The sequence below is a fragment of the Caenorhabditis remanei genome, chromosome V (genome assembly GCF_010183535.1).
Source record: "Caenorhabditis remanei strain PX506 chromosome V, whole genome shotgun sequence".
NCBI classification, from domain to species: Eukaryota; Metazoa; Nematoda; class Chromadorea; order Rhabditida; family Rhabditidae; genus Caenorhabditis; species Caenorhabditis remanei.
In genome coordinates, this window is record NC_071332.1 from 1823144 (window position 1) to 1848677 (window position 25534).

At 40.0% G+C, this 25534-nt stretch overlaps 3 protein-coding genes across 3 annotated transcripts; 2 read left to right on the plus strand and 1 right to left on the minus strand.

Moving 5' to 3' along the window:
* Nucleotides 1–685: 685 nt before the first annotated feature.
* GCK72_016744 (uncharacterized protein) lies at nucleotides 686–3627 on the minus strand (the record flags this gene model as incomplete). Its single annotated transcript, XM_053731661.1, has 8 exons — nucleotides 686–746; nucleotides 801–832; nucleotides 968–1277; nucleotides 1325–1474; nucleotides 2189–2293; nucleotides 2341–2589; nucleotides 2638–2912; nucleotides 3610–3627. 8 exons carry the CDS (start codon nucleotides 3625–3627, stop codon nucleotides 686–688), a joined length of 1200 nt encoding a protein of 399 aa, XP_053580574.1.
* Nucleotides 3628–7515: 3888 nt separating this feature from the next.
* Nucleotides 7516–9480, plus strand: GCK72_016745 (uncharacterized protein; the record flags this gene model as incomplete). The annotated part of the gene is made up of 4 exons (XM_003101670.2): nucleotides 7516–7682; nucleotides 7899–8056; nucleotides 8109–8399; nucleotides 9227–9480. The coding sequence occupies 4 exons, from the start codon at nucleotides 7516–7518 to the stop codon at nucleotides 9478–9480; spliced, it is 870 nt and encodes a 289-aa protein (XP_003101718.2).
* A 14865-nt stretch (nucleotides 9481–24345) lies between these two features.
* GCK72_016746 (uncharacterized protein) lies at nucleotides 24346–25462 on the plus strand (the record flags this gene model as incomplete). Its single annotated transcript, XM_053731662.1, has 4 exons — nucleotides 24346–24849; nucleotides 24947–25094; nucleotides 25151–25287; nucleotides 25340–25462. 4 exons carry the CDS (start codon nucleotides 24346–24348, stop codon nucleotides 25460–25462), a joined length of 912 nt encoding a protein of 303 aa, XP_053580575.1.
* Between the last annotated feature and the right edge of the window lie 72 nt (nucleotides 25463–25534).

A 25534-nucleotide genomic window follows, 5' to 3' on the forward strand; every position in this document is an offset into this window, starting at 1 on the left:
CCATGCCCAGCTGGAGAGCCAGGACCACAGGGACCAGACGGAGCACCGGGAGCACCAGGACCAGCCGGACAGCCAGGACAAGACGGGTTCCCAGGACAACCAGGAGCTCCAGGATCAGCTGGACCACAAGGAGACGCTGGAGCGCCAGGAAACAACGGACAACCAGGACAAGACGGACGTCCAGGACAGAACGGTCAACGCGGTCACGGTGCGCCAGGGGCACCAGGAGCGCCAGGAGCCCCAGGAGCACCAGGAAACAATGGAGCACCAGGATTAGATGGTGCACCAGGACAAGCTGGAGCTCCAGGAGCCGCCGGACCAGATGGGCAACCAGGACAAAAAGGAGGAGATGGAACACCAGGAGAGAATGGTTTGGATGGAGTTCCAGGAACCGACGCGGCCTACTGCCCATGCCCTGCCAGAAGCGGACCGGTCGAGGTTGCCCCAGCTCGTCCAGACAACAAATTCAGAAGACGATTCTCCAACTAGATCTGATTCTACGATTGTATATTTATACTTTGTTAACTTGTTTGTGCATACGAAAAATAAAAATTTATTCACCAATTTGTGTTCTAATAAACTTTTCCCTTCTGCGCACAGGTTCTACAACAAATCTCTCGGAAATCTTTCGACTTGCAGTAATGTTTCAGTTTCGAAGAAGAGTACCGGGAGCACGTCTTCGCATTCAGGTCTTTGCAGTCCATCCATTTCTTGGTGTTCTGAACGCAAAGGCCTTCGATGCACCACTGAAATCACTTCTGTTGTTCACTTCCATTGGTACTTGAAATGTTGAGTCTTACCATATTATAACCGCAATCGGTACCATCAAACGCTGGAAAATAGTTAAGGGTCTGGCACTCGTCGCTATCCCCATCGCTGCACCATATCCGCTCACAGATTGATTGGCCGTGGAAGTACCCGATGTGCTGAATACATACAGTAACCTTCAAGACCGACCTGAACTTACCAAGCAGGGCTTGAAAGTTGGTCCAAATGCAATCTGGCACTGTCTTGCCAGATTTACAGTCTCCCCTGGTTTCTTCATGAAATCTTTCTGGGCATTCTTCTCACTACCCTTGGTTTTCCACTTCTTCACGCAACTCGCTGTTGGTTCCTTCAGATTCTCTATAATCGAGTTTATACTGCAATTACTCATCTTCCGACTGTTTAGAAAACTTTGGTGATCCGCGCTTCCAGATACTGCCACTGCCATCAGATAGTTGTCATTTGAGTCACAATCCGCTGACTCGTAAGCACCGTCATGAAGAGCGCCGAGGCTGGAATTCGAGCATCAGGGGTACGATATTTATTCGGGAGAACTCACGAATGACCAATCTCATGTGCTACGATCAATGAAGTGAGTCCCGCACCAATGTCTTCCACAACTGAACTGGAGTCCCCATTCTCACAAATGTTACCGACATACGCCATTCCTTGGGTTGCGGAGTTCCCGTTTATGCTGATTAGGTCAAATCTGGAAGGAAGGATTTGTGGGGAATGGTCTAAATCAGTTTTCAGATTTCATATAGTCCGAAAATGAACTATTTTAAAAATCGTTCATCTCAACGTGTTTTGACGTCAGAAAAATTAAAAATACAGACTCAGAACCATCCTTTTCTCAGCATTTATATCTCATACAATAACTGCAGGAACCGATTTGAACAAGCGCGCTCCACCGAGACTACCGTACTAGTGCATATCAGGCCCAAGACATGGACTGGTGCGTAACTTCCTCCAAACTAAGTTTGAAGGTCTGAAAAATATAGCAAAATGTAGATCTCAGCGAGCTCTATCTTTGTCGCCTACTACGAGACAAATGACTAGTCGATTAAATGCCGCAGACCCAGAAAATGTGCCAAAATACACAAAAATTGTCGAAAAAACCAAGACCAGGTATAGAACTCGCCGAGATTTACATATATTTTGGTATATTTTATAGCTTAGAGCATTGAGCTTCAAAGGAGTTACGACTTGAGTTAGCCCGTTCCGGCTCGTCTTGCAAAAACTAATTGGCTGCGTAGCGACTCAGTAATCTTTTGTATAATTTAAGAAATGTAATTTCAGCAATTTTGAGCCTGTTTGAAAATGTTGTTTAGGGCAAAAATTTAGAGAGATACAAGGTTTTGGCTCCAAAACAAAACCTGAAAATATTTTCAGAGTCCTGTGAGATGAAATACCGTAAACTCACTTCGTGATCAAAACCGCATGCTCGTGCCTCGGAAGTCCCTGTTGCTCTTTCAACCAAATCGTGAACTTATCCACCGCCTTCTTTGAGTCCATTTTCAGCGCCATCCTACGAAACAAAGAAATTTAAAAAAAGGAATTCCCCAGACCACTCACTCTGTACTATTGTTTTCTTGCATCTCCTCCAGTGTGACGTCTACAAACTTTCTCAACTTCTTCCGCCTTTCCGAGGATATCAATTGTTCCGTTGAGTTGCTATCGAGAGCCGTTGTGTTCATAAACTCCTCGTCTTCAACTGTTGAATTCCATCGGCTTTCGTCTTCTTCCAACCGTCGGATCTCTTCGTTGAGCACTCTCTCCTCCTCATCCTCCGCCCAACTTAACCAGAGAGGACAGTCTCGTTCTCTGAAACAAAACTTTAATAATTTTCAGTATTTTGAGTCAATTTCTCACTGAGTAGAAATATAAGTTCCTGCAAACACCATATGCAACGTTTCATTGTTAAACGATATTCCGTCATAAATAATTTTGACCTGATCGAAAACCGCCTGGAGGTAAACTTTCAAATCGTGAACTGCTTTGTGCGAATCTCCATTTGTCATTTCCAGGAAAGCTTGATATGTCAAAAAGTCGGAGACAACGAGAACGTCGAGTGACAGCTCTTGCGTCTTGTTCGAGTTGTAGTTGGTTTTCATCCCGTGAATCGTCTCATTTGTGTAATGTATCACCTGCAAAATGTGAGATTTATGTTTTGGCACAGGTTGATTTACGCCGTAAATCGACACATGAGGCCACGTCCTAAACTCCGCAGACGCGCTCTATTGATAATGTCGTTACAACTTGTCGTGACGGTGAAAATTAGAATTTTTGCGTACAGTTTGTCAATATAGCGCAACAGCAAATGAAGACTTGGCCTCATCGTGAAAACGGTATGGCTCCGCCCACTTTTGCAGTTTTGGTGCATACGGTGTAAACTGACACTCCTTAAAGTTTTGTTGAAAACTTTATGACTCCACCCATTTTTTGAAAATTTTGGTTTCCTCGGGATGGTCCACATTTAAAAATTCAGAAAAAAATTCTAAAATAGATTTCCAAGATAAGCAAACTCCGCGTCTCAAAGTGGGCGGAGCCTATTCTTCCTAACCCAACCCCTAAAACTATCCGAACCCCCCGACTAACCCTCGAAAACTTGAGTCCATCATGAATTCTCTTCTTGACCAAACGGATGTTGTTGCTCAGTTGTTTCTCGTGTCGTGCGCTTTCTGAATGTATACAAGACAAGTTTTATAAACACCCGCGCCCCAAAAAAAAACTTGCCAGTTGTCAGAATAAATACCAGCAAGACTAGAATCAAACAAAACGTCCGCATTGTGTCCTCCTAGCGAGACATGAGAAGACTAAAAGTTCGTCTTTCTTGCCACTCACTCTATCATCTTGACCCATGGTGGGTCAGCTGGCGTTACACACTTTGAGAGAAGAGATCTGCCTTCATTCACAACACACCTGAAAGATTATCCCCCCGTCCCCCCTCGAGAAATATTGTTTGGTTTGCTCCGACACTTTTGCCAATACACCCAACCCATCCTCTCCCACAAAAATTCATAATTGAATCAGCACTTGGGTCCCCTCTATCCCATTCTCTTAGAAAACCCAATTCACCAGACGGGGTCTCATAACGAATTGGGTTTGGTGTGTTGTTGTGTGTAAAGATGTATTGGGGGTAGGGGGACACGGAGAGAGCACATCCTCTCTATTTTTATTGCATTTTTCTTTCGTGTTTCCTCTGAGTCTTATTTTCTCATTCGCCGCGCCCAATTATTCAGAAGAAATATTGGTGGTTATGAATTGGGTCACACAAGTGTGAAGATAAGAGATTTCAAAAAAAAAAATTAGTAAATCTATAAAACTGGATTCTATTAGCTCGACACAGTTTTTACAACTGCGCTCCACCAAAATCCCCTTGAAAAATGTCTATGTTTCTCTGAATCTCTCAATTTCGCACACAATTCTTTTTGGATTCGGTAGAGCGTCGTTGTAAGAAGCGTGCAGTGTAGAACCTGTAGATGAAAATTGCAATCCTTATATCTTAGTTTGTTGTAACGCTAGAAAAATTTCGATTTGAGATTCAGGAACCTCATAACGTCAGCTTTCCAGCGATACATTTTAATTGGGTTGCTGCTCAGCGAATACAAAATTTCGAGCGATTCAGAATGAACACTCGTTAACGAGGATCAACTTAAACGTTGATTCCAAAATTTTGTGATCTTGAGACATTTTGGAACGGTAGCTTTTGAAACGGGATTTGGTTAAACACAATTAGAGAAATTAATTGTAATCTAGTTTCAAAATGTCTCGGTTGAAGGTACTAACACACCGGTACCTAGAAAACTTGACAAAAACTTTTTTGGCAAGATTTCCGAATTACTGTGCCTCTCTTATTCCCTCATCTTCCACTTTAAGCCTTCCGTTTTCAGCTTTCCGCCATTTCAAGACATTTTCCGCTTTCCGCCTAGTTGATACCAGTTTTTAAAAGATACCATTTTTAGTGCCTTCTACCACAAATTAAGGCCAAAAACCGCACTTCTCTCTCAACTCTATCCCCTATTCATTTTTCTTTGACATGATTGAGAGTGGAGCATGTTTAGTGCCTGCACCCCTCCCCGGGAGCCACTAAAAGTGGGAACACGCAAAAACATACTGAGTCCTCCCCATCCACAACCACAAACAACAATCCATCTAGTTAGCCGCTGGTCACTCATCTTGTGTCGTCGTCGTCGTCCGGCCAACCCTTTTTACTCTTCTGGAGAAGAAGACAAATCGATACGTATGTCTTCTCCGCGCCGCTCCTCCCAGGACTTCTTCTTCTTCCACGAAGAAGAAGAAGAAGAAGAAGAAGAAGGAAAGCGGTGGTAGTAGTTGTATTGGTTTGGCTCAGCGGACGGAGCACACAACGACGACTCTCCCCCCTTCTCCCGGAGCCGGAGAGGGCGCCCCCCGCAGAGCGACGCAGAGTGCTGTCCGGACCTCTTCAAACATTTTCTTGCTTCTTCTTCTTCTCGGCTTTTCGCTGTATGTGTGTGTGTACATGTGTTTCTCGTTTAGACCACTCCCCCCGTTTTAGTAAGTTATTGTGTTTCGCTTTCACACCATTTTCATGGCGAAAAACACTTTGCAATTCTGAGCGGTCACTCTGTGTATACATACACTTTTATTTACAAGCTTTTGTAGGTTTTTGTGGAGGGTGTACTTTTGATGGCAAGTAGGAAGTATACATTTTAGATTAGTCAGTTATCTACTTCTAGTTTTTTCGATTTACCTCATTTTGAAACATTATAACTCACACTTAAGAATGTTATTAGCTACAACACTTTAATTTTTCTTGAAGATTAAATCTAGATTCTCACTTTTCCAATTGACAACTTTTTGATATCTCTTATAGTTTTTGGGATATGTGTTTTCAAAGATTGGGCAGGAACCCCTATTGAACGGGCGGTACGGGACGTCAGATTATTGTATTTTTATTTTTATTTTGTGTTGATCAAACCTTGGTCTCTATTTTTGTAGTTGATCACTTTTTGATAACTTTTCTAGTTTTTGAGATACACGCTTTCAAACTTAAAATCATACTTGTCAACCGGGCCGAAACGGGCCGACACGGGCCGGCGCATAACTCGCATCAACATGAATATTATGAGCTGAAAAATATACCAAAATGTAGATCTCGACGAGTTCTATGTCCGTGACCTACTACGGACCGGATGGCTATTCGTTAATATGCCGCGGGCCGGGAAAAAGTGCCAAAAACGCGAAAATGGCCAAAAAAGCCATTCCAGCCTGGCCTGCGGCATATTAACGAATAGACATCCGGCCCGTAGTAGGTCACGGACATAGAACTCGTCGAGATCTACATTTTGGTATATTTTTTAGCTCATAATATTCATTTTGAAGCGAGTTACGAGCCGGCCCGTGTCGGCCCGTTTCGGCCCGGTTGACAAATATGCTTAAAATGGTTGTATATTTGAGGAAGAGAGGGCGCAGAGAAGGCATAGTGTCTGATTTCTCTGCGTCTCTTCTCATTTGAGCCCAAATTTTTAGTATGTTATCAAATAAACCTTGACCTATATTTTTGTAGTTGATAAGTTTTTTGTGTACGAGCTGAAACTAGGCAGTTACGGCCTGTTGAATTAGAGAGTCACATTTTTACCGTGTTTTTTAGAAGTTTGGTGGTTTCTTACTGTAACATATGGGGGAGGGATTGTATAATAAAGTTGTACAATCTGACTAATTCTCCAACATTTTTTACGGCGTTTGGTCCAAGTTTGACAGTTTTTACAAAAAAATTGGAAAAAAAATGAATTGATTTTCCTTCGAGCTCTTTTTTGCTTGATTGTTAACCAGATTTACTGGCGAACAACTGTTTTGAAGTACGAATTTCACGTAAAAACTATCTGCGCTCCACCGCAATCCCATTTTCTGTCTGCGTCTCTTCATGTAATATTCATACTTTATCAATAGAGCGCGCTTCCAATACTCCCACCGTTATTAATATGAGTATATACTTTTTTTTTCATTTTGACAAAGTATAGAGTTCAAGAAAGCCCTACTCCCCCGTCCTTCTCTCAACAGAAATTTGATATTTTCTAATTCATATTCTTGACGAAAAGGACGAAAAATGAAGCGTCTTCTTCTCCTCCTCCTCCTCTTCATTTCAATTTCTTCGGGGTCCCTTCTTCTCCCCCCCCCCCCTCTTTGCTCCTCACCACTTCCCACATCTGGCTGCTCCGCTCATTTCCGTTCGAACCCTCCATCGCTCCGCTGCTCCAAATTGTGTTCGTATATTTCTTGAGTAGTCTGGCGTGCCCTTGGCGCGCCAGAGACTTCGATAAACCTGAGCACTGTGCGGCGTCCCTGTAATCCATTTTTTTGTAGTTTTTTTCCCCTCTGCAACAAAAAAGAGCCGCTAAACATAGACAAGTCTAATTCCCATTTTCCGGTCGAACAAATTGTGTGGCGCCTGCCCTTCTCCCTCTCTCTCTTTTTCAACATTTTTGTCCTCCCCAAAATTCTTTTTGTTTGAAGTTTTTCTCGCATCTTGTTTTAACTTTTGGTATAACGCGCGCACTTCTCTGATTTCCTTTCCCTTCCGTTTGGAGCAATCGTTCCCAAGGGGAATTGCTCTTCAACTTCCACCACTCCTCCTCTACAAGTACACATTTTGGCCTCTTAGCTCTTAGCTCCATGAGCCCACTTTCCAAGATGAATTTGTTACCCCCGACTTTTACGATCTATTTCCGCTTCCAATTCCCCCATTTATTCGATTGTTTCAGAGGCATGAAGCGCTTCTTTTCGCGCAAGAAACTCCGAAAATCGAAGAGCGATTTCACGGGTGAGAAGACGGAACCAGAGAGACACGAACATGAGAATGGAGCAGCGGGTGGGGCGCCGGTGCCAACGGAACCAGTGCCGATTCCACAGTCAAAGTCGACGAATATAGTAAAGTAGGTCTTTTTACAGTTTCAAATTAATATTGATTATGTAGACGAAATCGAGAGCTACATTTTTGTAGTTGACAACTTTTTGATAGCTCTTCTAGGTTTTGAGATACGCGCCTTCAAAGATAACCGTACAGTGGAGGGGAGCTTCTCTGCGTCTCTAATATCTCAAAAACTGGGATCAGGGGATTTGTGTACTGTAGTTACAGTAACCTATTGCAGCAATGTATCCCACTCCTACGGTGACGACTACGACGCCGTGTGCTCCTCAATCGGAGAAGAGTCGCGGAAGAACTTCGACGCCCAACTAGACAAGCATATGATGCAAACGATTACAGATGTCAAATACATGATTAAACATAGTAAATATACCGCTTTAAGTGAGTTTTATTCATTTTTAATTTAAGTTAAATTCAAAAAATTATTTTTCAGGCGAAGTAAATTTCCAGCGAGCATGTCTAGATGCTCACAACGAGTGTAGGCAGAGATATGGAAACGAGAATTTGTGTTGGTCCACCGAGTTGGCAGAGATGGCTCATGCATGGGCAGTGAAACTGGCGGATCGGGGAAGAATACTGTATCCGGAGTTGCCGGGAATCGGCGAGAATCTGATATTGAAGGAGGCTAATGAGCAGTCACATCTGCCTACCGGGCAGGAGGTTATTCAGGAATGGGAGAAGGAAGCACAGTACTTTGATTTCGATAAACCGAGATGGAATCCGAGTTAGTTTTAGGAGATAGGAGTGGGAAAGTGCGCTCTATTGGAGTTTGGAAAAATCCAATAATTTTTCGGTAGGGCGCGTTATCGCTGACAGATGCACCATTTTTTCAGTTTTTTGCCGTTTTCCAAGGTTTTCACTTGCAAATTCAAGGAAATTTAAAAAAAATAACCAAAAAATGCTTAAAAATCTGAAATTGGACATTTCCAGCATTGTATTTTTGCGAATTTTGCTCAATCACCAACTATAAAAACTGATGAAAATGCAAACGCGCTCTATTGAAGCCATGAAAAATTGGAAAAAGTGAAAAATGAGCGCATTTGCATCGTCAAAAATTTTCTTTAACGAATTTTCGCAAAACAGAAATTTTTATAAAATTCGAAATATGAATTTCCTCGTTTTCAGCCTTTTTCCCAGAAAACCAAACTGATTTTTAAAATTAGCCTATTTCAAAGTACCTATTCACAAGTTTTTCCAAAAATTCGTTTAAGATGTTTTGACGATGCAAATGCGCTCCAGTGGACTTTTTCAAAAACTCATATTTTCCACTTTTCTGTGCTTCAATAAAGCGCGTTTGCATTTTTATCAGATTTGATTGTCTTCGAGTGAGCAAAATTCAGAAATACAACCCAAAACTGTCCAATTTCAGATTTTTCGCACTTTTTGGTTCTTTTTTTGAAAATTTCACGAATTTTTTTGTAAAAACCGTCAATGTAAACGCGCTCAATCCAAATATCTTAAAAAACCAAAAAAAACACTGGAGAAATCTTGTTGTCCAGTAGAGCGAGCTTGCTACAATTTCAAAAATTCACACAAAATCCTCATTTCCAGAGTGCCAACGATTCTCTCAAGTCGTCTGGAAGGACACCACTGAACTCGGCGCCGCCCGTTATTGGAACACGGCGAATAACTGTGTGGCAGTCGTGTGCTTCTATCGACCAGCTGGAAATTCGAATGCTCCTGGAGAGTTCGCTTCGAATGTGCCATCCCGTGACTGCTCGATGTCACCTATCCGGAATCTGGGCACCCAACTGAAACGCCACGTCACGATCTCCACACCTGAAAGAGCTGTTGTTTCAAAGTAGATTACTTCTAATTTTTCATTATAAATTTTCTAACTTTTTCGTAGCCAGAAAACTGAAAAAAGAACATTCCAAAACGGGTTGTGCGTTTTCTTCTACTCTCTTTTTTTGTCATTTTTCCCATTTCATGCTTTCAAACTAGTCAGCTTTTTCTCATTTTTTCTATTCGGCACCCCGGTAACTTTGTCGGTTAATTGATCTCCTACTAGCCACACCACTTTTGACAAATAAAGCATTGCTACGCCGAAATTTTCAAGAAATATTTACAGAGGGAAGGGGAATGGGGGCATCAGAGATATGGTAACTAGATAATGAGAGGTAATGGGATACAGAGAGACGCAGAGAGATCACAAAAACTGAAAAATTGCGGAAATCTAAAGGAAATATGCGAGGAATGTGACTAAAACACAGCTGATAGGCGATAGGGTTCATAGAGACGCAAAGTTTGTCGAAAATTCTACGTGGATTTGCAGTTTTTCTGCAAGAATTCTCGCCACACTCTTTCCTGGGTAAAAAATGTGATAAAAGTACAAATAACAAGAGAAAAAAGGCAAAAATATATACATTGAAACAGAAAAAGGCGCTGAAAATTCACGAAGTTGGCACAAAGACTCTGATCGAAGAGAGTGACTAAAAAATGAGATTTTATTGATTTTTCGACGGAAAAACGTCTATTTTCAAATCGAGAACTTGGCTCGGGAGGTTAAAAATCGATGAAAATGAGTGCTGAAAGTAGAAAATAAAATAAATGATTAGAATTTAGATAATAGGCCTATTCTTGGCAAGCAAAAAACGCTTTTCACTGCTTCTTTTCAATTCACGGAACCAGAAAATCAGCGAAAACTATTTTTCGCTGGCACATGCCTTTTTCGACACCGCAGGTCTCAAAGCGAAGGCAAATACTCATTTGCTTTGGAATCATTTGCTATTTGATCACTTGCTATATTTGTCTCATTTGCTATCACCAGCTCATTTGCTATATCTGTCTCATTTGCTGTTTTCTCATTTGCTATAGTTGTCTCATTTGCTATTTGGTCTTATTTTCAAATACTCATTTGCTATGAGATGGATCACTTGCTATGAGTTGGATCATTTGCTATAAAAGGCTCATTAGCTATAAGATAACTACTAAAAAATCCTAAAATCACATCAAGAGCATGATTTCAGTAGAATTTTCATGAAATTTGTGAACAGCACTTCATAATTGATATTAGGTTGAAAGTTTCAGAATTTCCAAGAATTTCAGAAAAATGCCAGATAAGTTTCGAAGTCGTGATATTTACCGCTGAATATGAAGAATTTTTTCTTGAAAATTTTTTTATCCACGAAAAGGATGCAAATTAAGAGAAAAAAGATGTGCCCTCCTTTGGCATGATAAAACAGAAAACTGGTTGAACGGTAGATGCTCATACGCTATGGGCGGCTGAAGACGAGGTATGAAAATTCTAGTCCTTAGCGATGTGTAGTTCTTGTGGAAAGCTTCCGCTGGTTCATCAACCAAATTTCTATTCATCAAATTTTGCATTTTCTTCCATTGTTTTTTTTTGTTGCAGAGTTCAGAGAAAGATGATTAGAAGTCTCAGTGTATCTTAGACTAACTTTACAATATCTCAATTCTGGATTAAAAAAAAGATTTTCAATTTTATAGCAAATGAGAAAATAGCAAGTGAGACAATAGCAAATGAGACGACTCTCGGTAAGCAGTAGTATAACTTTGAGGTTATCAACAAAATGTATATACATATCAGATTGAAGTTTGAAATGGTTCACAATACCCTCAAAGTAAAGATATCCATGTTGATATTCATCTCTTAATGTTATACTACTGCTTACCGAGAGTCGTCTCATTTGCTATTGTCTCACTTGCTATTTTCTAATTTGCTATAAAATTGAAAATCTTTTTTTCAATCCAGAATTGAGATATTGTAAAGTTAGTCTAAGATACACTGAGACTTCTAATCATCTTTCTCTGAACTCTGCAGCAAAAAAAAACAATGGAAGAAAATGCGGCAAATACTCATTGACTACGGTACTCATTGCCTACGGTTACTCATTGACTACGCTGTCTCATTGCCTACTCATACTCATTGCCTACGGTCAGCTCATTGACTACGCTTGGCTCATTGCCTATATATGCTCATTGCCTACGCTTGACTCTTTGACTACGCTTGGCTCTTTGCCTACTCTCGCTCATTGCCTACGCTCGGATCATTGACTCCCTTTTTTTTTACTTTATAGCAGAGATTCTGGAACTGGTAATTGGTGAATACCTACACTTTATGTATAGGTTTCTGGTTAATTTGAGATTTGTTGTTGGGACATAAGAGCATGTTTTTCCCAAGATTGTGAAGTATAATCTAAAGTAGTCGAAGAAGGGTCCTGATCATAGAATAAGTTGAACCAGTTGGTAATTTTCGGAGCTCTGATAATGGGTACTTCAGTGGGATTATCATAGGGTAGATCAAGATTAATGTCTCATACTGAAAACAAAGAAGCTCTCCCTCTTCTTTTCTTCTTGCAGTAAGAGGGTACCTCTATCCGGCAGCAATTCTCTGGATGACTCATATACTACTACATTTATCTACTTTCCTATATTTGATAAATAGCCAATACCTAAATTATTCCTTGGTTAAATTATTTCATATTTGAACCCTATGTTTCGTATGTAAACTTTATAATCACCCATTCAGATCGTATAGGTTCGAGTTTACAAAGTTCTGTCCAACTCTAGAACTTTTAATTTAAAAAGAAAAGCCGAATCCGGGGGTACACTCGGGGACCTTCTCTTGTCAGAACTCATTGAAGTTGAATTTAACTACCTAATTCAGATTTTTCCAGATTGTGTCCTGATTTTAGACAAATGATCTAGTTAAAGTTGTTGTGAATAGGAAGCGATTGAACAATCATAGCCAGAAATAATAATAATTCTAGGCTTTACAGCTGTGTATTATCTTATCCAAAAACATTGCCTGAATCACGCAGCTCCCTAAATGGAAGTTGAGTCCACAATGAATTAACTTATACAGAAACCTACGCCATCAAACATCTGCATTGAGAGTTGACCTTCAGGATATTGGTATCAGTTTCTAAATTGCGTACTTCTTATTGTTATTGCAAACTTTCATGAAACGTTCCTTGGGCTGCTGTAGGTATTCACCAATTACCAGTTCCAGAATCTCTGCTATAAAGTAAAAAAAAAGGGAGTCAATGATCCGAGCGTAGGCAATGAGCGAGAGTAGGCAAAGAGCCAAGCGTAGTCAAAGAGTCAAGCGTAGGCAATGAGCATATATAGGCAATGAGCCAAGCGTAGTCAATGAGCTGACCGTAGGCAATGAGTATGAGTAGGCAATGAGACAGCGTAGTCAATGAGTAACCGTAGGCAATGAGTACCGTAGTCAATGAGTATTTGCCAATTTTTTCTCCTTTACTATTCCGTATTGGATTGCCATTACCTAAAATGTCAATCCTTTTCTTTCCCCTTCACAATGTATTACTTTACTCGATTCCTCAATCACCCGGTTCTAATTTTTTCTTTCTTTTCTTTGCTCCTTATAGTTGTACATATTCACAGATTTTTTTTCTTTTCCCTGCCCCTGTCTCCTATTGCCTAGTTCGTTTTTCCTCTTTTATCTCATTCCCATAACACGGTTTTCCCGTTTTTAGCAATTTCACTTGCCTCATTCGACCCGGTAATTGTCCTGCTCCTTGAATTGTTCTCTTTTTTTTAACCTGAAACTGCCTCATGAGGGACATACTTCAAATCTTATAAACCCCTCCCCCCTGTTATTGATTCCCACTGCGGTTGATAAAACAAACAGCAGGTGTCTTAATCCAATGTGACCGTGTCAACTAATTGTCTCTCCTTCCGTCTATTGTCTCGGCCATCTGCCTTCTTCACATACATGTCATCTGTCGTCATATCTCCTTGGGAAATCTCCAATTTATTAGGTACCGCCCTCTTGTGCCCTACGGTCGGTAGAGCAGTCTTCAGTCATTCTCCTCTTATTTCGGCCTACAAAAAAGTTCTTCTCCCTGTTTTTTCTATTGCTTACATGTTTCTGCAACATGTTATATCACTTCCGTTTAATTAGAACATATTTATTTCAGCACCGCTTCCCAAGCACATCGGCAGATGAAAAACTTCAGTGAGACTAATCGATTGATGTCCCGACGAGGAGAAGCAAAGTGAGAATCGCAAATCCGTAAGTGCCCTATTAGGACATTCTTTATGTTCTTGACTCCCCCCACCATTTTTATCTGTGTCGGTTCCCTCACATTATCTTCCTGGCTCAGTCGTTCACTTTTTCTCCCTAATGGATGGTGACTCATCTAGTATCTTTTTTATTGACCACCTTTGAGATATCCCCATAGCCATTATTTGTGTCATACTTATATTCCCTATTTGCTCACTAAGATAACAAATTAATGTTTCCTTTTTCAGTGGTAAAGCGAAGCGAGAGGGAAAAAACCGTAGCGAAGAACGAGGAATGGTCGAGTGCGAGCAACGAGTGACAAGAGGACAATGGATCGAGGAGAATCAGTTAACGATCGTATGAAGAGACGTAAGTTATAAGCCCTAGAATATAGATATTTTATTGTTCTTCACTTCTCCTACCATTCTTATCTACGGGGAATTTACCATGGCTGAAGGCTGAATGCTTGCCAAAGACTGTTTACCTTTAGGATTGATTTTCAAAAAATTAGGTTGTTAAGGACGTTCAGTCAAGATAGGATAGAGTTGGGTCACTATAAATTAGTAGTTGTTGACTTTGTATTAGTGATCGGTGAATCATCAAGTAGCTTTGGTAGGGCGTTCTTCGGAACGCGCCAATACTCAATTTGGTTCACTCGAAAACGATACATTTTTAGAGTTGGGTCACTATAAGTAGTAGTTGTTGTTGACTTTGTATTAGTGATCGGTGAATCATCAAGTAGCTTTGGTAGGGCGTTCTTCGGAGCGCGCCAATACTCAATTTGGTTCATTCGAAAACGATACATTTTTAGAGTTGGGTCACTATAAATTAGTAGTTGTTGTTGACTTTGTATTAGTGATCGGTGAATCATCAAGTAGCTTTGGTAGGGCGTTCTTCGGAGCGCGCCAATACTCAATTTGGTTCACTCGAAAACGATACATTTTTAGAGTTGGGTCACTATAAATTAGTAGTTGTTGTTGACAAACGCGCTTCACCCAGCCGCGAGCGGCCGCGTAGCGGCCGCCGCGCGTCGTTGTTGCTCAGTCTAGCCCGACGAGTGAGGTTGCCTCTTCCGGTCGTCCGGTAACGTGACGAATGTGAAAGTGTCGGCAAAATAGATCCTATCATTTTTCCGGACTATTTTAGCCTATTGCACGCGCTACTGACGCTTGGGATAGTGAATAATCGCCCCCTTTAGGCCATTTTCAAGCGATCCGCGGTTGTGACCGCTCTTTCGTCTACTTTTGGACCCGCGGCACATCCAGCAGGACGCTTCACTAAATATTAAATTATCTCTCTCTAAATTATCTAAATCTTTCGTAAATAAATGGGTCATTGTCTTAAAACTTGTGATCTGTTGTCGCATCGCTCATCCTCACACATATAGCCGTTTATTCGCACATTTTAACCAGTTAGGGAAGATTTTATCCGGAGCGGGTCTGTCTCCGACCGCATTTATGGCCCGCCTCCACAACGCCCTACCAAAGCTACTTGATGATTCACCGATCACTAATACAAAGTCAACAACAACTACTACTTATAGTAACCCAACTCTAAAAATGTATCGTTTTCGAGTGAACCAAATTGAGTATTGGCGCGCTCCGAAGAACGCCCTACCAAAGCTACTTGATGATTCACCGATCACTAATACAAAGTCAACAACAACTACTACTTATAGTGACCCAACTCTAAAAATGTATCGTTTTCGAGTGAACCAAATTGAGTATTGGCGCGCTCCGAAGAACGCCCTACCAAAGCTACTTGATGATTCACCGATCACTAATACAAAGTCAACAACAACTACTACTTATAGTGACCCAACTCTAAAAATGTATCGTTTTCGAGTGAACCAAATTGAGTATTGGCGCGCTCCGAAGAACGCCCTACCAAAGCTACTTGATGATTCACCGATCACTAATACAAAGTCAACAACTACTAATTTATAGTGACCCAACTCTAAAAATGTATCGTTTTCGAATGAACCAAATTGAGTATTGGCGCGTTCCGAAGAACGCCCTACCAAAGCTACTTGATGATTCACCGATCACTAATACAAAGTCAACAACAACTACTACTTATAGTGACCCAACTCTAAAAATGTATCGTTTTCGAGTGAACCAAATTGAGTATTGGCGCGTTCCGAAGAACGCCCTACCAAAGCTACTTGATGATTCACCGATCACTAATACAAAGTCAACAACTACTAATTTATAGTGACCCAACTCTAAAAATGTATCGTTTTCGAGTGAACCAAATTGAGTATTGGCGCGCTCCGAAGAACGCCCTACCAAAGCTACTTGATGATTCACCGATCACTAATACAAAGTCAACAACAACTACTACTTATAGTGACCCAACTCTAAAAATGTATCGTTTTCGAGTGAACCAAATTGAGTATTGGCGCGTTCCGAAGAACGCCCTACCAAAGCTACTTGATGATTCACCGATCACTAATACAAAGTCAACAACAACTACTACTTATAGTGACCCAACTCTAAAAATGTATCGTTTTCGAGTGAACCAAATTGAGTATTGGCGCGCTCCGAAGAACGCCCTACCAAAGCTACTTGATGATTCACCGATCACTAATACAAAGTCAACAACTACTAATTTATAGTGACCCAACTCTAAAAATGTATCGTTTTCGAGTGAACCAAATTGAGTATTGGCGCGCTCCGAAGAACGCCCTACCAAAGCTACTTGATGATTCACCGATCACTAATACAAAGTCAACAACAACTACTACTTATAGTGACCCAACTCTAAAAATGTATCGTTTTCGAGTGAACCAAATTGAGTATTGGCGCGTTCCGAAGAACGCCCTACCAAAGCTACTTGATGATTCACCGATCACTAATACAAAGTCAACAACTACTAATTTATAGTGACCCAACTCTAAAAATGTATCGTTTTCGAGTGAACCAAATTGAGTATTGGCGCGTTCCGAAGAACGCCCTACCAAAGCTACTTGATGATTCACCGATCACTAATACAAAGTCAACAACAACTACTACTTATAGTGACCCAACTCTAAAAATGTATCGTTTTCGAGTGAACCAAATTGAGTATTGGCGCGTTCCGAAGAACGCCCTACCAAAGCTACTTGATGATTCACCGATCACTAATACAAAGTCAACAACAACTACTACTTATAGTGACCCAACTCTAAAAATGTATCGTTTTCGAGTGAACCAAATTGAGTATTGGCGCGTTCTGAAGAACGCCCTACCAAAGCTACTTGATGATTCACCGATCACTAATACAAAGTCAACAACAACTACTACTTATAGTGACCCAACTCTAAAAATGTATCGTTTTCGAGTGAACCAAATTGAGTATTGGCGCGCTCCGAAGAACGCCCTACCAAAGCTACTTGATGATTCACCGATCACTAATACAAAGTCAACAACAACTACTACTTATAGTGACCCAACTCTAAAAATGTATCGTTTTCGAGTGAACCAAATTGAGTATTGGCGCGCTCCGAAGAACGCCCTACCAAAGCTACTTGATGATTCACCGATCACTAATACAAAGTCAACAACTACTAATTTATAGTGACCCAACTCTAAAAATGTATCGTTTTCGAGTGAACCAAATTGAGTATTGGCGCGTTCTGAAGAACGCCCTACCAAAGCTACTTGATGATTCACCGATCACTAATACAAAGTCAACAACTACTAATTTATAGTGACCCAACTCTAAAAATGTATCGTTTTCGAGTGAACCAAATTGAGTATTGGCGCGTTCCGAAGAACGCCCTACCAAAGCTACTTGATGATTCACCGATCACTAATACAAAGTCAACAACAACTACTACTTATAGTGACCCAACTCTAAAAATGTATCGTTTTCGAGTGAACCAAATTGAGTATTGGCGCGCTCCGAAGAACGCCCTACCAAAGCTACTTGATGATTCACCGATCACTAATACAAAGTCAACAACAACTACTACTTATAGTGACCCAACTCTAAAAATGTATCGTTTTCGAGTGAACCAAATTGAGTATTGGCGCGCTCCGAAGAACGCCCTACCAAAGCTACTTGATGATTCACCGATCACTAATACAAAGTCAACAACAACTACTACTTATAGTGACCCAACTCTAAAAATGTATCGTTTTCGAGTGAACCAAATTGAGTATTGGCGCGTTCCGAAGAACGCCCTACCAAAGCTACTTGATGATTCACCGATCACTAATACAAAGTCAACAACAACTACTACTTTAAGTGACCCAACTCTAAAAATGTATCGTTTTCGAGTGAACCAAATTGAGTATTGGCGCGTTCTGAAGAACGCCCTACCAAAGCTACTTGATGATTCACCGATCACTAATACAAAGTCAACAACAACTACTACTTATAGTGACCCAACTCTAAAAATGTATCGTTTTCGAGTGAACCAAATTGAGTATTGGCGCGTTCCGAAGAACGCCCTACCAAAGCTACTTGATGATTCACCGATCACTAATACAAAGTCAACAACTACTAATTTATAGTGACCCAACTCTAAAAATGTATCGTTTTCGAGTGAACCAAATTGAGTATTGGCGCGTTCCGAAGAACGCCCTACCAAAGCTACTTGATGATTCACCGATCACTAATACAAAGTCAACAACTACTAATTTATAGTGACCCAACTCTAAAAATGTATCGTTTTCGAGTGAACCAAATTGAGTATTGGCGCGCTCCGAAGAACGCCCTACCAAAGCTACTTGATGATTCACCGATCACTAATACAAAGTCAACAACAACTACTACTTTAAGTGACCCAACTCTAAAAATGTATCGTTTTCGAGTGAACCAAATTGAGTATTGGCGCGTTCCGAAGAACGCCCTACCAAAGCTACTTGATGATTCACCGATCACTAATACAAAGTCAACAACAACTACTACTTATAGTGACCCAACTCTAAAAATGTATCGTTTTCGAGTGAACCAAATTGAGTATTGGCGCGTTCCGAAGAACGCCCTACCAAAGCTACTTGATGATTCACCGATCACTAATACAAAGTCAACAACTACTAATTTATAGTGACCCAACTCTAAAAATGTATCGTTTTCGAGTGAACCAAATTGAGTATTGGCGCGTTCCGAAGAACGCCCTACCAAAGCTACTTGATGATTCACCGATCACTAATACAAAGTCAACAACAACTACTACTTATAGTGACCCAACTCTAAAAATGTATCGTTTTCGAGTGAACCAAATTGAGTATTGGCGCGTTCCGAAGAACGCCCTACCAAAGCTACTTGATGATTCACCGATCACTAATACAAAGTCAACAACTACTAATTTATAGTGACCCAACTCTAAAAATGTATCGTTTTCGAGTGAACCAAATTGAGTATTGGCGCGTTCCGAAGAACGCCCTACCAAAGCTACTTGATGATTCACCGATCACTAATACAAAGTCAACAACAACTACTACTTATAGTGACCCAACTCTAAAAATGTATCGTTTTCGAGTGAACCAAATTGAGTATTGGCGCGTTCCGAAGAACGCCCTACCAAAGCTACTTGATGATTCACCGATCACTAATACAAAGTCAACAACAACTACTACTTATAGTGACCCAACTCTAAAAATGTATCGTTTTCGAGTGAACCAAATTGAGTATTGGCGCGTTCCGAAGAACGCCCTACCAAAGCTACTTGATGATTCACCGATCACTAATACAAAGTCAACAACAACTACTACTTATAGTGACCCAACTCTAAAAATGTATCGTTTTCGAGTGAACCAAATTGAGTATTGGCGCGTTCTGAAGAACGCCCTACCAAAGCTACTTGATGATTCACCGATCACTAATACAAAGTCAACAACAACTACTACTTATAGTGACCCAACTCTAAAAATGTATCGTTTTCGAGTGAACCAAATTGAGTATTGGCGCGTTCCGAAGAACGCCCTACCAAAGCTACTTGATGATTCACCGATCACTAATACAAAGTCAACAACAACTACTACTTATAGTGACCCAACTCTAAAAATGTATCGTTTTCGAGTGAACCAAATTGAGTATTGGCGCGTTCCGAAGAACGCCCTACCAAAGCTACTTGATGATTCACCGATCACTAATACAAAGTCAACAACTACTAATTTATAGTGACCCAACTCTAAAAATGTATCGTTTTCGAGTGAACCAAATTGAGTATTGGCGCGTTCCGAAGAACGCCCTACCAAAGCTACTTGATGATTCACCGATCACTAATACAAAGTCAACAACAACTACTACTTATAGTGACCCAACTCTAAAAATGTATCGTTTTCGAGTGAACCAAATTGAGTATTGGCGCGTTCCGAAGAACGCCCTACCAAAGCTACTTGATGATTCACCGATCACTAATACAAAGTCAACAACTACTAATTTATAGTGACCCAACTCTAAAAATGTATCGTTTTCGAGTGAACCAAATTGAGTATTGGCGCGTTCCGAAGAACGCCCTACCAAAGCTACTTGATGATTCACCGATCACTAATACAAAGTCAACAACAACTACTACTTATAGTGACCCAACTCTAAAAATGTATCGTTTTCGAGTGAACCAAATTGAGTATTGGCGCGCTCCGAAGAACGCCCTACCAAAGCTACTTGATGATTCACCGATCACTAATACAAAGTCAACAACAACTACTACTTATAGTGACCCAACTCTAAAAATGTATCGTTTTCGAGTGAACCAAATTGAGTATTGGCGCGCTCCGAAGAACGCCCTACCAAAGCTACTTGATGATTCACCGATCACTAATACAAAGTCAACAACTACTAATTTATAGTGACCCAACTCTATCCTATCTTGACTGAACGTCCTTAACAACCTAATTTTTTGAAAATCAATCCTAAAGGTAAACAGTCTTTGGCAAGCATTCAGCCTTCAGCCATGGTAAATTCCCCGTAGATAAGAATGGTAGGAGAAGTGAAGAACAATAAAATATCTATATTCTAGGGCTTATAACTTACGTCTCTTCATACGATCGTTAACTGATTCTCCTCGATCCATTGTCCTCTTGTCACTCGTTGCTCGCACTCGACCATTCCTCGTTCTTCGCTACGGTTTTTTCCCTCTCGCTTCGCTTTACCACTGAAAAAGGAAACATTAATTTGTTATCTTAGTGAGCAAATAGGGAATATAAGTATGACACAAATAATGGCTATGGGGATATCTCAAAGGTGGTCAATAAAAAAGATACTAGATGAGTCACCATCCATTAGGGAGAAAAAGTGAACGACTGAGCCAGGAAGATAATGTGAGGGAACCGACACAGATAAAAATGGTGGGGGGAGTCAAGAACATAAAGAATGTCCTAATAGGGCACTTACGGATTTGCGATTCTCACTTTGCTTCTCCTCGTCGGGACATCAATCGATTAGTCTCACTGAAGTTTTTCATCTGCCGATGTGCTTGGGAAGCGGTGCTGAAATAAATATGTTCTAATTAAACGGAAGTGATATAACATGTTGCAGAAACATGTAAGCAATAGAAAAAACAGGGAGAAGAACTTTTTTGTAGGCCGAAATAAGAGGAGAATGACTGAAGACTGCTCTAACGACCGTAGGGCACAAGAGGGCGGGACCTAATAAATTGGAGATTTCCCAAGGAGATATGACGACAGATGACATGTATGTGAAGAAGGCAGATGGCCGAGACAATAGACGGAAGGAGAGACAATTAGTTGACACGGTCACATTGGATTAAGACACCTGCTGTTTGTTTTATCAACCGCAGTGGGAATCAATAACAGGGGGGAGGGGTTTATAAGATTTGAAGTATGTCCCTCATGAGGCAGTTTCAGGTTAAAAAAAAGAGAACAATTCAAGGAGCAGGACAATTACCGGGTCGAATGAGGCAAGTGAAATTGCTAAAAACGGGAAAACCGTGTTATGGGAATGAGATAAAAGAGGAAAAACGAACTAGGCAATAGGAGACAGGGGCAGGGAAAAGAAAAAAAATCTGTGAATATGTACAACTATAAGGAGCAAAGAAAAGAAAGAAAAAATTAGAACCGGGTGATTGAGGAATCGAGTAAAGTAATACATTGTGAAGGGGAAAGAAAAGGATTGACATTTTAGGTAATGGCAATCCAATACGGAATAGTAAAGGAGAAAAAATTGGCAAATACTCATTGACTACGGTACTCATTGCCTACGGTTACTCATTGACTACGCTGTCTCATTGCCTACTCATACTCATTGCCTACGGTCAGCTCATTGACTACGCTTGGCTCATTGCCTATATATGCTCATTGCCTACGCTTGACTCTTTGACTACGCTTGGCTCTTTGCCTACTCTCGCTCATTGCCTACGCTCGGATCATTGACTCCCTTTTTTTTTACTTTATAGCAGAGATTCTGGAACTGGTAATTGGTGAATACCTACACTTTATGTATAGGTTTCTGGTTAATTTGAGATTTGTTGTTGGGACATAAGAGCATGTTTTTCCCAAGATTGTGAAGTATAATCTAAAGTAGTCGAAGAAGGGTCCTGATCATAGAATAAGTTGAACCAGTTGGTAATTTTCGGAACTCTGATAATGGGTACTTCAGTGGGATTATCATAGGGTAGATCAAGATTAATGTCTCATACTGAAAACAAAGAAGCTCTCCCTCTTCTTTTCTTCTTGCAGTAAGAGGGTACCTCTATCCGGCAGCAATTCTCTGGATGACTCATATACTACTACATTTATCTACTTTCCTATATTTGATAAATAGCCAATACCTAAATTATTCCTTGGTTAAATTATTTCATATTTGAACCCTATAGTTTCGTATGTAAACTTTATAATCACCCATTCAGATAGGTTCGAGTTAACAAAGTTCTGTCCAACTCTAGAACTTTTAATTTAAAAAGAAAAGCCGAATCCGGGGGTACACTCGGGGACCTTCTCTTGTCAGAACTCATTGAAGTTGAATTTAACTACCTAATTCAGATTTTTCCAGATTGTGTCCTGATTTTAGACAAATGATCTAGTTAAAGTTGTTGTGAATAGGAAGCGATTGAACAATCATAGCCAGAAATAATAATAATTCTAGGCTTTACAGCTGTGTATTATCTTATCCAAAAACATTGCCTGAATCACGCAGCTCCCTAAATGGAAGTTGAGTCCACAATGAATTAACTTATACAGAAACCTACGCCATCAAACATCTGCATTGAGAGTTGACCTTCAGGATATTGGTATCAGTTTCTAAATTGCGTACTTCTTATTGTTATTGCAAACTTTCATGAAACGTTCCTTGGGCTCCTGTAGGTATTCACCAATTACCAGTTCCAGAATCTCTGCTATAAAGTAAAAAAAGGGAGTCAATGAGCCGAGCGTAGGCAATGAGCAAGAGTAGGCAAAGAGCCAAGCGTAGTCAAAGAGTCAAGCGTAGGCAATGAGTATAAATAGGCAATGAGCCAAGCGTAGTCAATGAGCTGACCGTAGGCAATGAGTATAAGTAGGCAATGAGACAGAGTAGTCAATGAGTAGTCGTAGGCAATGAGTACCGTAGTCAATGAGTATTTGCCAGAAAATGCAAAATTTGATGAATAGAAATTTGGTTGATGAACCAGCGGAAGCTTTCCACAAGAACTACACATCGCTAGGGACTAGAATTTTCATACCTCGTCTTCAGCCGCCCATAGCGTATGAGCATCTACCGTTCAACCAGTTTTCTGTTTTATCATGCCAAAGGAGGGCACATCTTTTTTCTCTTAATTTGCATCCTTTTCGTGGATAAAAAATTTTTCAAGAATAAATTCTTCATATTCAGCGGTAAATATCACGACTTCGAAACTTATATGGCATTTTTCTGAAATTCTTGGAAATTCTGAAACTTTCAACCTAATATCAATTATGAAGTGCTGTTCACAAATTTCATGAAAATTCTACTGAAATCATGCTCTTGATGTGATTTTAGGATTTTTTAGTAGTTATCTTATAGCTAATGAGCCTTTTATAGCAAATGATCAAACTCATAGCAAGTGATCCATCTCATAGCAAATGAGTATTTGAAAATTAGACCAAATAGCAAATGAGACAACTATAGCAAATGAGAAAATAGCAAATGAGACAGATATAGCAAATGAGCTGGTGATAGCAAATGAGACAAATATAGCAAGTGATCAAATAGCAAATGATTCCAAAGCAAATGAGTATTTGCCCAAAGCGAACGGTAAAAACACCAGCAAAAAACGTTTAAAAATCAGCGAAAAGTTGAGTTTTTCGCTGATTTTCTGGTTCCGTGAATCGAAAAAAAACAGTGAAAAACGTTTTTTGCTTGCCAAGTGTAGGCCCATAAGAAAATATAAAAATTCGAAGAAAAACTGTGAAAATTACGACTGGCGGAGACAATCGACACGAAATAGATTCAATTCAGTTAAAAATTTGAAAAAAAAACTCTGAAAATCACTTGAAAAACGACATTTTTCATCATCAAAAATAAAAATTTTTTCGTTTGGTCCGTAAACACCGCCACGAGCAAATGCAGATATCAAAAACAACCGTAGTCTGACAAAATAATTTTTTTAATCGTGGCAATTTTTATTGATTTTCTCGTTATTTTCAGCTGAATTTTTGTGAATTTTTGTTGTTAATCTTGTGTATTAATAAGATTTTATCCATTTTCAAAATAATGCTTTGATTTAATTCGAGTTTTTCAGGTGCTAACAGCGATTACATCATCGGCAATGGACATCCCACAGAAAGAGTTTGAAATGAAATGTTTTATCGACGATATTGATTGTATGGGAGAAGTTGATGAGCGCATTGTCGAAGAAAATCATTTTAACATTCCATGGAAGCTAGAAATTCAACGAAGTGAAGATTTTCTCACAATCTATTTGGTTTGTTCAAAGCCAAATCAAAGTGATCACTGGGAAGTGAAAACAGAGATAACAGTACAAGTATTATCGATAGACGGAACATCGCAAACAATGAAAAGCTATCATCGATACAAAAATGTGGATAACCCAGAAGTTTATAATCATTTTGGATGGTACGATTTTATGACATGGGATATGCTGGAAAATAATTTTGCAATTAACGGAGAGGTGACGATTCAAGCAAATGTTCGAATTCTGGAAATGGTTGGATTTAGAAAGGAAAATTTGAAAGTGTTCGATGAATCGGTCAAGGAGTTCTCGGATATCGTGCTGGTTGTCAGAGATCGGAAGTTTTATACATCGAAACTGGTAAATTTTCATTTTTTTTCCCCGAAAATCACTAGTCGCACTCTCTGCGTCTCTCTCATTCACACACTCTCTCACCTTCGAACTCTTATTATTTCAGTTCCTCGGATTCCAATCATCATATTTCAAATCTCTTCTTCTCGGAGATTTCGCCGAGTCGAGACAATCAGAAGTGGTTCTCAAAAATATCAATCCGGACGATTTTCAGAATTTTCTGGAATTAATTCATGGAGAATCGCCGATCGATGGTAAAAATTAATTGAATGCTAATTTAATTTTAAATTTTCAGACAATACAATCGAAGGAGTCCTTCATTTGGCAGTTCTTTACGATTCGCCTACTGCAATCAAGCGATGCGAAGAATTCTTGGTGAAAGAATCAAAGAAGACGCTGAAAGTCAAGTTGGAACTCTCTACTCGTTACAATTTGAAAGTTTTGAAGGTTAGAAATACATTTCCTCTGCTTTGAATTCATTTGAAATACTCTTTTTCAGGAAAAATGCATGTCCGAGATCAAATCCATCGACGATATTCGATCATTGGTTTCGGGCAATATCGACGAAATGGACTCATCGCTTTCTAAAGAATTATTCAAGAAATGCATTTCTATGTTTTGATTTTTATTATTAGAATACAAGTTTTACTGTGTTTGTCTACTGATTTTTGTTTTAAAACTGTCGTTTTTCATT